The sequence below is a fragment of the Mixophyes fleayi genome, chromosome 1 (genome assembly GCF_038048845.1).
Source record: "Mixophyes fleayi isolate aMixFle1 chromosome 1, aMixFle1.hap1, whole genome shotgun sequence".
Lineage (NCBI taxonomy): Eukaryota > Metazoa > Chordata > Amphibia > Anura > Limnodynastidae > Mixophyes > Mixophyes fleayi.
The window spans coordinates 132,956,230-132,970,625 of NC_134402.1; the positions used below are offsets into that span (position 1 = coordinate 132,956,230).

The window sequence follows — 14,396 nt, forward strand, 5'->3', positions numbered from 1 at the left end:
TATAGAAATTAATTCAGTGTAGTAGGTAGAATTTGCAATCCTGCAACATTGCAATTTGGTTATTACCAGATTTGAGAATTTTCGAGATTACATACTTTTGAAATGACAGAGATTAAATCATTTTTCTAATTATATGAAGTTCCCGATTATAGAATTTTCCAGACATGGGAGAATTAGGAAAATAGGAATTAGTGAAAAAAAATAAAATTATACAGTTTCTTAAAATCCTTTTTCTTGGCTTGGTATCAAAGTATTGGCTAATCTGTGTTTAAAAGGTATGCAATATTATTATTAAACACTTAGTAAATGTGAGAATTGTCAGGCAAAACAACAATAAAAACACAAAAGAATTCCATATCAGAACCACAAATAAATTAATTTACCTAAAATACGGTGAGAACTAGAAATATATAAGATTAATAAGGGAAAATTATGATTGACACACATTTAAAAATGGCCACTGTATATATATCTCCTTACTTGCACAAGTGTGTTTCTAGCTACATGTGTTTTTACACTGTCCATTTTCATGACATACGTGAATAGAGAAAACTTTTAGTCTACTATTGGTGTGTGTGGTTATCTTGCGACCATATTAACAGGTCACAGTAAAGTCAGAAAAATTTCAGTCATCAAATAGCCATTTCTCGTCCAAATCGAATGATGACCTATCTCTTTGGCTGACTGGCAGGATGAACCTATTTGTGGCCAACAGAAGGTCCCGTTATATGGGGCCCTAAAATCTATTAGTGCTTTCTAATTTATTTAGCCGATAAATATATCGGGCCTGATTCATTAAGGAAAGTAAAGCAAAAATAATGAATAACATTGAACCTTGGCAAAACCATGTTGCAATGCTTTACTTTCCTTAATGAATCAGGTCCATCATCTTTAGATCCCTTTTGTTAGGTTTAATTATCATTGTCCAGCTAATCGTGGCCTACCCAGACCTGTACCCCATATGCTAAAACAGATAGGTGTGTCAAACATATGTGTGTAATCATATTGAACTTACATCTGATTGCTTATTTTACAAGCCAAGCTATGTTTATGGTCATCTTAACACAATACTTTTGTACCTTTTCTGCTTTTTCTCCTCCAATGATTCTTTTCACTCTTGTTGATGCATGGATTTCTTTAGCGATTCCACAGCTTGGGCTTGGAATAGCGTTTCTTAAAAACTTTCTCTCTTTTTGGAAAGACAAGTCAAACATTACTAATTTAAGCGATTCACGTGATGTAGTCCTCCCATTGTTTTCAGAGAAAGAGACATCCATGTAGCATAAAGCTTTCTCATCCTTTATAACCATATCATTCATGCTAAGAACAGTATTTACATGTCTGTGTGCTATTATGGCACCTTATCTGGACCACCACCATGTATGACTAAAAAAAGTATCCCTCCATGTTAAAGGAGTTGGACAGCACTGCTTTATATGGTCTTCCTGAGTGAGGATAATCTTATAATTTTAAGCAGGGAGTACATTATTACCTATACACATGAATAAATTATGAGGAGCATTGTGTGTTTTTGCTTACCTTTATCAACATTGTAGCTTACTGCATTTCTTTCCTCTGCGTAGAAAAATACATTAGTTAGTGGACACTAGGAGCAGAAAATTGTAGAATTGTGGTTTGGCATTGATGCCATTAAGCATGTCTTACTGTGTAAACTAGTAGGCCTAGTCCAGACATTGTTAATGTTCCTGATTATGTTCCCAATAAAACAGATTAAAGTAAACACAAGATCAGAGAGGGCTACTGACAAAACGTGTCTGTCTGAATGGTCAAATTTAGAATGTAATTCCACCTCTGTGTTATATTTTTAATAGTAACTTACCTGCTCAACTGACCAAACACAGGGGACCCAGAGGAGGGAACCTACTTATGTACTAATGTGCCGATGTAAGGTGGGTGTTGAGCAAAGTCTCCAAGGTGAAAAACTTTAATACAATTATAAATATATATTTGTAATTTTAAATGCTACAACAAGCATGTAGAGATTTATGAGAGAGGCCATTAGCCGAGGGAGTTTAAAATCATGTGGTGTGAAGCTGATAATGTTACTTACCACTGGGGGGTTTAAGTCTGTGGTGGAATCAGCCAATAGGGAGGATGTGGGAGTGTCGTGGAAAGAATACATCAAGCAGGAGGAGAAGGAGAGAGCTTCCTGTTTCCTGGATCCGGAGAACCACCCACCCGCCCTGGTTTCAAGTTATATTGGTTATATTTCCTCGTCACGAGGAGTGAGGTTTGTTTGAATGGCAGGAGAGCATGGCAGTCATAATGTTGTTAAACATACGGTACTTAATGTGTTGGCGATATAGCCTTGGTTCCCTCAATGTTATTAGACTCGTTGATACTCTGGTAAGGAGTATCAGGTTTTTGCCTAGAAAGGGCTTGACCAGTTTGAGTTCAGAGGGTATTGCGTTAATCTATAGTGTATAGTACCGGCTAATAGATAAGGTGTTAACCTGGGTTGGTGGAAAGGAGGCGATCATCCACCGTATTGGCTTATGTTGGTTTTTTAGCTGGCTGCCCTTGCTCTTCGCCACCTCTATAAAGAAAAAGGTCCAAATTGTTTATAGTTTTTTGATAGTATTGATAGATAAAATAAAATAAAGATAAATAAAATAAAATAAAAATAAAAAAATAATTTAAAAAATAATAATGTAATAAAAGAACCTTTTTTATTCCAAACTTAAGTCGGTGTCCGTGCCTTTATTTTATGGTTGTATATGTGGGGATGTTTAAGCAAAAAGGGGAATGCATTTGAAGGGTAATCTACACTATGCATTTTAATGACATTGTGTAGTAATAGCTGCAATGTGAGAGAAAGCAGAGAGTTTTGCCAGCTTTGAATGCTGAGGCATCCGAATTTTTGTTGTTGTGCTTCACAAAGCTGGTTAAATGTTCAGTTTTCTCCCTAAATGCTAGTCTATTTGTAGTGTTATAACTAGGAATCCAGGAGCTAAAGATTGTACAGTATTTATAGTCCTGTCAAAGTTTTGGACAACCAGAACAGTTTTCTGTTTGTGAACTCTGTGTGAAATATTATATTATGGTGTATGTTTGCTGTTCTATGCCAAATGTTGCATTTTTCTATTTATATATAATATAGATATTTTCTCTACTTTTAGATAAATTGTATTTGATGTGCAATAGACTTTATAATGAATTCACTAAAATTATGATGATCAAATGCTGACTTAAAGGCTTGGTTAGGAGTGTCGGATTGTATTAGTGGGGTCACCCTACCCTTCACTACTATACTTCAGTGTGTCTGAGGGGAGTGGGTGACAGTCTCTCTCCACTCTAGGCCCTTTCCCTTGGGATTACCAGGTGATGAAGTCTCTGAAAGGCAAGCTGGCGTTTGCTGCCTCCTCTTGGAGCTAAGAGAGGGGCAGTTTACAGTCGTTGCTCTCACAGTTTGGCTCTCTGTCTTTGCTCCCCCTGATTTGTGGACAGGGACTGATTATTCAATAGGCTGTCTTGGCTGCAGCCTAGGGCGCAAGGTTTTTGTGGGGCGAGCACCAAATTTTTTGGGTTGTAAAATTGACAAGAAGAAGTATAAACTGAAATTAATTTTAAAATATAACAGAATAGTTACTTCAAAGTAAAATGAGAATATGAAAGAAAACTGTAGTAAGGTTTTAATCTTGATGTATTCCCATGGTACTTGTTCATGTCTCTGTTCTGCTTATACAGTTCTGATTTTAATTGCCATGACCCTTTTAAAAAGCCAAGTGGAAATATAAACATGCAAATATAAACATTGGTGAAAAGAGGGTGAAGGCAACCAGATTTTACTGTAAGAGGGAGTTCGTTTTCAGCTATCGCTTATATTAGTCTGGCGTGGATGGTGATGGGGCACTTACGAGCGTATAAGCCTAGGGTGCCCTAGGAAAAATATACATTCCACTTCAGTGCAAACACTAGCTCTTTCCGTGGTCCCTTTCCTACTCTTGTGGGGGTGTCTCAGGTGAAGACCCCCGCCAGCGCTGTGTCCCTGGAGGGACGGAAGATGCTGGAGCCGGTGCCCGTGAAGAGGGCGAAGATGTCCGCCAGCGCTGTGCCCCTGGAGGGGCTGAAGAGGTCCCTGATGGTGCCCAGCAGGAAGAAAGAAGAGGAGAAGTACTCACCCGTCCAGCGATCCAGCGGTGAGTATCGTGGCTTCTTTCCTGCAGGTCCTGTGCGCGGGGGAAGGATGAGCCAATCAGGGCTCATCTTTTCCCGCTGGCCAATCAGCGGCCGGATGCGCGAGCCCATCGCGGCTCGCGCCCGGCCATTCAAAAGATTGGCGCCGACGCGAGCCAATCAGCGCTCGCGCCGGCTGATGACGTCACGCCGGCGACTATATAAGTCGCCGCGTGGCGCCATTTTGCCAGAAGTCCGTCGGCGGAGAAGAGGAAGGACGTCTCTTCACGACGTCCAGCAACAGGACCAGGACCAGCGGCAGCGGCGGCAGGGGGCCCTTGTAAGGGCCGTGAGCTACCCTGCCGCCCGAAGACTACAATCAAGCCGCCGGAGCAGTGATCGCCGGCGGGGAGCCCTTGTAAGGGCTGAGAGCGCCCCCGCCAAGCAGCTCTCAACAGCGCCGAACCGGAGAAGAGGCGCCGCCGGTTGGAGGGTCTGGAAGACCCGGAGAAGGCGGAAGAAGACGGCGTGGCAAGCTGAGATTCCTGCGCAGAGCAGGTAAGTGACTCAGCGTTAATTCGGGCACTAGGCCCGGGGCCACAGTCGGGCACAAGGCCCGTTGGCACTATCTTAGGGGCACAAGGCCCAGGGATCTGGGCACTAGGCCCCAACGAAGTTAGTGGGCCAGTAGGCCATAGTATATATGATAAAGGGGACAAGCCCCTATTAGTTAGACAGGGGGCGTGAGAGCCCCAGGTGTATAAGGGCACAAGGCCCTTAGGTAGTTAGTGGCTTAGAGGCCATAGGAAGGCCACAGGGCCTGGTTAGGGGCTGGTAGCCCGTAGGCTATTAAGGGCACAAGGCCCTCAGTCAGTCAGGGAGGCCACAGGCCTCAGGCAGGGGCTAGGACCCCTAGGTAGCGGGGCACAAGGCCCTAGTTAGTGGGCTCAGAGCCCTGAGTTAGAGAGGGGGCTGAGGCCCATGAAACAGAGCAGAAGGCTCTGTGTGTAGCTGGGCAGAGACCCATGGTGTGTAGGGCATAAGGCCCTGGTGGTGTGTGGTAGAGGCGTGGGAGCCTCGTGAGTGTAGGCGCGGTCCTGTGTGAGGTGAGCACACGTAGTTAGGAGGTACAGTAGAGCGGAGGCTCCTGTGGTGCTGTAGCAACCTGCTGGTTGGCTAACAGCGGTGTGCTCTGGTAAGTAGCGTGCAAAGTACTGTATACTGTATTTATTCTGTCTGTGCGGCGAGTATAGTTTACATTACGGTATTTTGGGGTGTGCTACATAACTGTGTCCAGGGGCAAGACGTCAGGCCCCCATTAAAGGTAGGCTCTTGTTCCCTGTGTTTCCTGTGCTAACCCGTGTTGTGGGGACAAGTGTAGTTACCAGCATACACATAGTCAGGGGAGAACACACGTAGTTTCCCTGTCCCTTAGGTCCCCGGGGTCACACTGGTACCCAGAGGGGGTGGCTGAGTGAGTCGGTGGCAGTGCAGCACACCTTGAGGCAGTTCCAGGGGTGGCCGTGGTTCTGATCAAGGGTCCTCAAGGCCGGTTCCGTGCAGGTGGACCTGTGGTTCCGGACGTAGGGACACGTGTGAGATACCCGAGTACAGGCAGTCGGGCGGTTCAGTTCGATCGGCTGTTCCGTGCGGCAGTCGGCCCGCGGGTTAGTGTGCTGTTCTACTGAGCCTCAGCCGGGCTTAAAGAACCGGTCCTTAGGGTCCGTGGGTGACCCCATAGCAAGAAGGCAGCTTCTTGGTACGACCTGGGTGAGGGGGTTAGGAACCGCCCTCCGGTTTAGGCTGTGAACGCCGGCTGGTGTTCCCCGTAGTGTGTAAGTGAGCAGTTCCGTTAGTGCACCACACCTAGTTAGTCATAGTGGTTTGACTTAGTTGCGTTGCCGACCATTAGAACGTTGTTAGGGTCGGGTCGCTGTTGTAGCCAGTCCAGTTTTGTGGGTGCCATCTTAGTCTCACTGAGAGCGTAGAGGGAGGCTGTGTGTTCTTGTCATCCGCAGGAGTCGGGAAGGTGCAGGAGAACCGGATCGGAAGTGGGAGTGTCCCGGTGAGTATCACGCTCGATTCCCCCTTTCGGTTAGGCCCTCACCGGCAGGTGTGTGAGGTACTTGAGGCGGGATTAGTCCTCGGACTGGTCTTGGCCTTCAGTGCCTGTAGTCCCCCGCGTCTTGGCAAGAACAAAGTGAGGAGGCGGCAAGGAGCTTGGACTGACTGTGCCCTTGTTCTTTGCCGTAGTCTCGGACAGCCCTTACCTGGTAGGCACGGCCGTAATCTCTGTCTCTATCTTAGAGGGACGTGATTGGAGGTGACTTCGGCTGCGGATCTGCTGGGATTGGAACGCAGCTGGGAAATCTGAAGCGGACTGGAGGTGACCATCGTTTTCAAGGTGAGTTCTTTTGTGTTGCGTCTGTCCCTGTCTTTCCCCGCAGGGGGCGTTACATTTTGGCATAGTCGGCAGGATCAACGATGGCTCATCGGGGGATCATTCCGCTGTACGAGGGATACAGCTGTGTCATCTCTCGTGACGAAGTGGCAGCGTTCACGAAGCAAATCCTGGAACGTTGTGAGACAAGGAAGAAGAAGAACAGAGGTACTAAACGGCAACAGGTGGAAGAAATGCTGTGCTGGAAGTGTGGGTTGCCTGGACACTTCGCATACCACTGCCCAGTTGCCGAGGAGCTCTTTGGTGAATGGGAGGACGAAGAAGTCTCCGATGAATGGGAAGACGAAGAAGTCTTCGAGTGGAAGGACGAGGAAGCCTTCCATCAATGGTCTCAAAAGAAGTCGGAGTCTGGAGGGAAGGATCGGCAGAGCCTGCTGACTGTTGGATCGCAGGTGATCGTCCCGTCCAAGCAAGATTCGCGACAGGGATACCCGCGTCAGCCGGATGCTGGAGCTGGGGTATTGGAGACGTCGGATACGTCAGACGACTTGTTCGTGGCTGTGGAAGAGTTGGTCCCTGAAGACGAAGGGAGAACTGAGCAGACCCTCCACGGGGAAGCGTTGTATCCGGAGACATGTGAAGATGTCTGCCCGGTGGTACCTGAGAGGATGGAAACCATCAGTACCCCGGAGGAGATAGCTGCTGAAGAAGTACTGCCGGAAGAAGACTGTACTTTAGAGAGCGCAGCTGGAGAGTGGTGGATGTTGTCACCTTCTGAAGAAGCTTCCCGCACAACCGAGGAGGTATCGGACGAATGGGAGGTGACGGCAGGCGCCGAGGAAGAGACTCCCTGGATACCGACTTCGGGCGAGGAAGTTGCCAGGATGGTGTGGATCCTGCGCGAGAGGGCCTTACCGCGAAGGATCCGGTGGACGCAAGTCAGGGATGCCGGTAAGCGACCCTTGGAGGTGGACGTAGAGGAGAAGACGTCGATTGTGGGGACCACAATGGAAAAAGGCGGCGGAAATGTGGGGGTGTCTCCGGTGAAGACCCCCGCCAGCGCTGTGTCCCTGGAGGGACGGAAGATGCTGGAGCCGGTGCCCGTGAAGAGGGCGAAGATGTCCGCCAGCGCTGTGCCCCTGGAGGGGCTGAAGAGGTCCCTGATGGTGCCCAGCAGGAAGAAAGAAGAGGAGAAGTACTCACCCGTCCAGCGATCCAGCGGTGAGTATCGTGGCTTCTTTCCTGCAGGTCCTGTGCGCGGGGGAAGGATGAGCCAATCAGGGCTCATCTTTTCCCGCTGGCCAATCAGCGGCCGGATGCGCGAGCCAATCGCGGCTCGCGCCCGGCCATTCAAAAGATTGGCGCCGACGCGAGCCAATCAGCGCTCGCACCGGCTGATGACGTCACGCCGGCGACTATATAAGTCGCCGCGTGGCGCCATTTTGCCAGAAGTCCGTCGGCGGAGAAGAGGAAGGACGTCTCTTCACGACGTCCAGCAACAGGACCAGGACCAGCGGCAGCGGCGGCAGGGGGCCCTTGTAAGGGCCGTGAGCTACCCTGCCGCCCGAAGACTACAATCAAGCCGCCGGAGCAGTGATCGCCGGCGGGGAGCCCTTGTAAGGGCTGAGAGCGCCCCTGCCAAGCAGCTCTCAACAGCGCCGAACCGGAGAAGAGGCGCCGCCGGTTGGAGGGTCTGGAAGACCCGGAGAAGGCGGAAGAAGACGGCGTGGCAAGCTGAGATTCCTGCGCAGAGCAGGTAAGTGACTCAGCGTTAATTCGGGCACTAGGCCCGGGGCCACAGTCGGGCACAAGGCCCGTTGGCACTATCTTAGGGGCACAAGGCCCAGGGATCTGGGCACTAGGCCCCAACGAAGTTAGTAGGCCAGTAGGCCATAGTATATATGATAAAGGGGACAAGCCCCTATTAGTTAGACAGGGGGCGTGAGAGCCCCAGGTGTATAAGGGCACAAGGCCCTTAGGTAGTTAGTGGCTTAGAGGCCATAGGAAGGCCACAGGGCCTGGTTAGGGGCTGGTAGCCCGTAGGCTATTAAGGGCACAAGGCCCTCAGTCAGTCAGGGAGGCCACAGGCCTCAGGCAGGGGCTAGGACCCCTAGGTAGCGGGGCACAAGGCCCTAGTTAGTGGGCTCAGAGCCCTGAGTTAGAGAGGGGGCTGAGGCCCATGAAACAGAGCAGAAGGCTCTGTGTGTAGCTGGGCAGAGACCCATGGTGTGTAGGGCATAAGGCCCTGGTGGTGTGTGGTAGAGGCGTGGGAGCCTCGTGAGTGTAGGCGCGGTCCTGTGTGAGGTGAGCACACGTAGTTAGGAGGTACAGTAGAGCGGAGGCTCCTGTGGTGCTGTAGCAACCTGCTGGTTGGCTAACAGCGGTGTGCTCTGGTAAGTAGCGTGCAAAGTACTGTATACTGTATTTATTCTGTCTGTGCGGCGAGTATAGTTTACATTACGGTATTTTGGGGTGTGCTACATAACTGTGTCCAGGGGCAAGACGTCAGGCCCCCATTAAAGGTAGGCTCTTGTTCCCTGTGTTTCCTGTGCTAACCCGTGTTGTGGGGACAAGTGTAGTTACCAGCATACACATAGTCAGGGGAGAACACACGTAGTTTCCCTGTCCCTTAGGTCCCCGGGGTCACACTGGTACCCAGAGAGGGTGGCTGAGTGAGTCGGTGGCAGTGCAGCACACCTTGAGGCAGTTCCAGGGGCGGCCGTGGTTCTGATCAAGGGTCCTCAAGGCCGGTTCCGTGCAGGTGGACCTGTGGTTCCGGACGTAGGGACACGTGTGAGATACCCGAGTACAGGCAGTCGGGCGGTTCAGTTCGATCGGCTGTTCCGTGCGGCAGTCGGCCCGCGGGTTAGTGTGCTGTTCTACTGAGCCTCAGCCAGGCTTAAAGAACCGGTCCTTAGGGTCCGTGGGTGACCCCATAGCAAGAAGGCAGCTTCTTGGTACGACCTGGGTGAGGGGGTTAGGAACCGCCCTCCGGTTTAGGCTGTGAACGCCGGCTGGTGTTCCCTGTAGTGTGTAAGTGAGCAGTTCCGTTAGTGCACCACACCTAGTTAGTCATAGTGGTTTGACTTAGTTGCGTTGCCGACCATTAGAACGTTGTTAGGGTCGGGTCGCTGTTGTAGCCAGTCCAGTTTTGTGGGTGCCATCTTAGTCTCACTGAGAGCGTAGAGGGAGGCTGTGTGTTCTTGTCATCCGCAGGAGTCGGGAAGGTGCAGGAGAACCGGATCGGAAGTGGGAGTGTCCCGGTGAGTATCACGCTCGATTCCCCCTTTCGGTTAGGCCCTCACCGGCAGGTGTGTGAGGTACTTGAGGCGGGATTAGTCCTCGGACTGGTCTTGGCCTTCAGTGCCTGTAGTCCCCCGCGTCTTGGCAAGAACAAAGTGAGGAGGCGGCAAGGAGCTTGGACTGACTGTGCCCTTGTTCTTTGCCGTAGTCTCGGACAGCCCTTACCTGGTAGGCACGGCCGTAATCTCTGTCTCTATCTTAGAGGGACGTGATTGGAGGTGACTGCGGCTGCGGATCTGCTGGGATTGGAACGCAGCTGGGAAATCTGAAGCGGACTGGAGGTGACCATCGTTTTCAAGGTGAGTTCTTTTGTGTTGCGTCTGTCCCTGTCTTTCCCCGCAGGGGGCGTTACACTCTCAAGGGACAACATAGCCACCAGCTCTCAGTAAGAGTCACAGTTCTCTTTGCTCTCCCCAAATAATTGTCTCAGGACCATCTTGTGATCAGCTTTTACACTCTGCTGCCTACACGGTCCACATACAGCATTTATATGTCTCTCTTTTGACAGCAGTTTTCTCTTGCCACATCTCCTGTCTTTTCACACTTATGTATGGCCTCACTTACCACGATTACTGCACGCCTGCCATTGGGATTAGATGGCTGGTGGGTCATTACTCTTGGTCACCTGTGTTGGGTCTAGAGTACCCAGACATGGTCAGAACAGTGACCTCAAAGGTGTTGCTCTGGCTGAGAATCTGTACTGTGCCAATGTTTCATGTACACAGTCTGTTAGCCCACTTTGTGGTATTCACACTCCGCCAAGCAACGGGCACCATCCTGTGGTAGTGTGCCTACCTTCTCCTCTGGGTATCTTTGGCTGTCTGCATCCCTGGGCTTCTTGGTGGAAAGTATGGAAAAAGACGTCTGCTTTTAGAGCAGGGAACTAGTGAAACATCATAAGCATATTACTACAGTTCAAAGTTAGGCCCCTTACCAACTGGTGTCAAAAAACTTGCTGCGTTTTTTTAATGGTAGTAAAAGCATATAAAAGGGTATGTAAATGGAAACTATTGATTACAAATACCCCAAACCCACTACCATACTGGGTAACCATCCTTAAATTGGCATAATTATGGGCACCAGACCATCTCTTTATAAAAATCCATTCTTTATTAAGAATTTTCTGCACATGCTTATAAACTGCAGTACATTAGCGTTTTTACATAAGAACTGATACTTCATGCCTTGGGGATATATGTCACACTCAACGTGTTTGATGCAGACCGCAGTCTAACTACAAATAACTCTATTCTCTCTGTATAGATGCTCCACATTGCAGTGACTCAATTGCCTTTCCAACACTCGAGCTCCTTCAGAAATCACTACACTCCTTACTCTGATTCTGCCACTCACTGACTCCATCCCTCCTTACAGGCGGCACCTCCACTTTAACCCCTAGTCGGCATATCCAACACTAGTGCATAGCCTAAAGAGGCTTTACAATAAAAGTCTTTGTATATCCTTGATTCTTTTTTAAAAAAAATAGATTCTCAGATTTGCTTTGAATGTTCCCTGATCTTCATGATAAAGCTCTAGTTTGAGAATACACTAACCAATTGTGAAACCTCTCGCATAGAGTTGTACTTACTCTGAAATGATTTGAAACCCTTTATTTATGCACAGATTGATTCCAATAATTTAATTATGTGGCTTTGAAGACAATGAATTACCACAGGGCTCATTTTAGTTGTATCTTAGGAAAAGTGGTGAATACTTATGTTGTTATCATTTATTATCTGCTTTTTATTTGTAATGAATCTGGGAAAAGTGTTATAATTTAGAGTTTAGCGTTATTTTATTATTTGACAGTAATTTTTGATTGAAATAATATGTTTATGTTGACCAGGGATAAGAATAACTGAATACATCCATGTTGATTCTATTGTGTAAGAAAATAAAATATGTAAAATGGGTTTATAGCCACTGTATAGATATACAAAACACACAGGCATTTAACATTTGTACATTGAAATCAAGTCTATAGTTACCATTATTTTCATTGTTTTCTGAATTTTCTGTTCTTGACACTGCAACTGAAAAATAGTAGAAACAAATATATGTTATAACAATATATGTTATTTTATGGTTAAAATAGTTAATATTTTACAAATGAGTCATTATTCTATCAGTTTTATGATAATTTGAACATTGAGTAGTGCTGTTCCTTTACTGTTTAAGGAGAATATGACACACATATTAATAAATGCAAACATGCTGTACAGTAGAGTACAGATATGGGTAGGATTCATGCATTTCCTTAAAAAGGTAGTGTGTATATATAAATTTGCAAGGAAGTGGATGCACTTGCATACTTTGTCTCCATAAAAGCTTCAGTGCAGGGCAAATGTAAATACATGTAAATATGTCATTGGAGAGTCAATACATATCTATAGTACACTGCCTACTTCTACTTTACGTGTATACTTTAAATATGCTGTAATAAAGATTTTATATATTTTTGATACAGCATCAGCTGGCTCTCCAATGAAGTGGATTTTTCACACACACACACACACACACACGTGTGTGTATGTATGTATGTATGTATGTATGTATGTATGTATGTATGTACATATATATATATTATATATATATATATAAATGGGGGCAGCACGGTGGCTGGGTTAGCACTTCTGCCTCTGAGTTCGATTCCCGACCAGGGCCTTATCTGTGTGGAGTTTGTATGTTCTCCCCGTGTTTGCGCGGGTTTCCTCCAGGTGCTGCGGTTTCCTCCCACACTTCGAAAACATACTAATAGGTTAATAGCTGCTATCAAATTGACCCTAGTCTGTATTTCTGTCTGTCTGTGTGTGTGTCAGGGAATTTAGACTGTAAGCTCCAATGGGGCAGGGACTGATGTGAATAAGTTCTCTGTACAGTGCTGCGGAATTGGTGGCGCTATATAAATGATAATGATGATGATTGATAGACAACCATACTGACAGCACATTCAGTACTTCTACAGGGATTTCCGTCACTTGAAATCTTTTAAAGAGTTTCTTTACAAATGTAATCTTGAATTCTTGAAATCTAGAATTTTGTAATAACTAATTTGTCAGTCTGACTTTCCATAAGCTAAATTTCTGACTTCATAATTTGTCAATCGCTTGTACAGTCGGTTCCATTGTGGACCTTTTGCTACAAAACATCAGATAGGCCATGTGTTCTCCTACAGTATGAATGACTATCCTTCAAGTAACATTAGTCAGAAAACCCCTTATATTACTAATAACATTGTTTGCACATTTTAAGCATATTCTGTAACTTGTAAGCATGTTCATGAGTTTTTTGATGACATGAACTGTTACTTTATTTTTACCTCTCTCTTTTATAATGGCTATTTATTTGCCCCCTTATAAAGAGAATATGGAATATATTCTTTGTGTAAAATAGCAGTAATAGAGCACATCATAGAGCAAATTGTAGAGCTATCGCCCCAAATAAAGAAGTTATCCAGTCACTTAAAAAGAGTATTTATGTACTTACGTTAAATCCGTTTCTCTGATTCCGTCTGGGGGACACTGCTTACCATGGGTTGTGGAGGGAGCTTGGGGGAGTTGGCACCTAACTAGTTAACTTTTAGTACTGCCGACAGACCCCTCCCCTCTACAATCCCCCTGCCCCCTCTTGTTCAGTTAATTAAAAAGCCCAAGGAGAAAAGGGCAGTCAAACAAGAGCACACAGAAGAAAAGCAGAAGGGAGGGATCGCAGTGTCCCCCAGACGGAATCAGAGAAACGGATTTAACGTAAGTACATAAATCCTCTTTTCTCTTTCATCCAGTCTGGGGGACACTGCTTACCATGGGGACACTCTAAAGCAGCCCCTAAAGGGTGGGACTACTCTGAAAGCCCCGCTCGTAAAGCACTACGAGCGAAATTTGCATCCGCAGAAGCAAATACATTAAATTGGTAAAACTTTGTAAATGTGTGGACAGAGGACCAGGTGGCTGCCCTGCAAAGCTGGTCTGCAGAAGCCCCATTTCTCGCTGCCCATGACGCCCCTACCGATCTGGTGGAATGGGCCGTAAGTCTCTCTGGCACCTGACGGTTAGCCTTTATGTAAGCCTGCTTAATGGTAGCCGTAATCCATCTTGCAATGGACTGTTTTGAGGCTGGCCAGCCTCTCTTATTGGCATCATACAGAACAAACAAGGAATCAGTACGCCTCACTTGAGAAGTTCTTTTTACATAAATGCGGAGAGCCCTAACCACATCTAACTTTTCCATAGCCTCTGAATCCGAATGGGAAGAGGGAGAAAAGACCGGAACTACAATTTCCTGGTTCAGATGGAAAGCCAAAACTACCTTAGGAACAAAGGAAGGGAGGGTTCTTAACACCGCTCTGTCTTCATGGAAAACTAGATATGGTTCCCGGCAAGACAGAGCACCTAATTCTGAAACCCTACGCGCAGATGCAATAGCCAGAAGAAAGAGGACCTTCCAGGCCAACCACTTCAAATCAGTCACAAGTAAAGGCTCAAAGGGAGGCCCTTTAAGCATGTCCAGCACCAGGTTGAGATCCCACGGCGCTGTAGGCGGAACATAGGGAGACTGA

General features: G+C 47.1%; 1 protein-coding gene across 1 annotated transcript in view; it reads right to left on the reverse strand.

The window, feature by feature from the left end:
* The window catches only part of CFI (complement factor I), a 75,075-nt gene that overhangs the window by 10,290 nt on the left and 50,389 nt on the right, over positions 1 to 14,396 (reverse strand). Inside the window, exons 7-9 of the mRNA XM_075200569.1 lie at positions 11,830 to 11,874; positions 1,540 to 1,575; positions 1,080 to 1,189 (exon numbers count right to left, since the gene is read on the reverse strand). Of these exons, the coding sequence (XP_075056670.1) occupies positions 1,080 to 1,189; positions 1,540 to 1,575; positions 11,830 to 11,874 (191 nt within the window). The remainder of the gene's footprint in view (positions 1 to 1,079; positions 1,190 to 1,539; positions 1,576 to 11,829; positions 11,875 to 14,396) is intronic.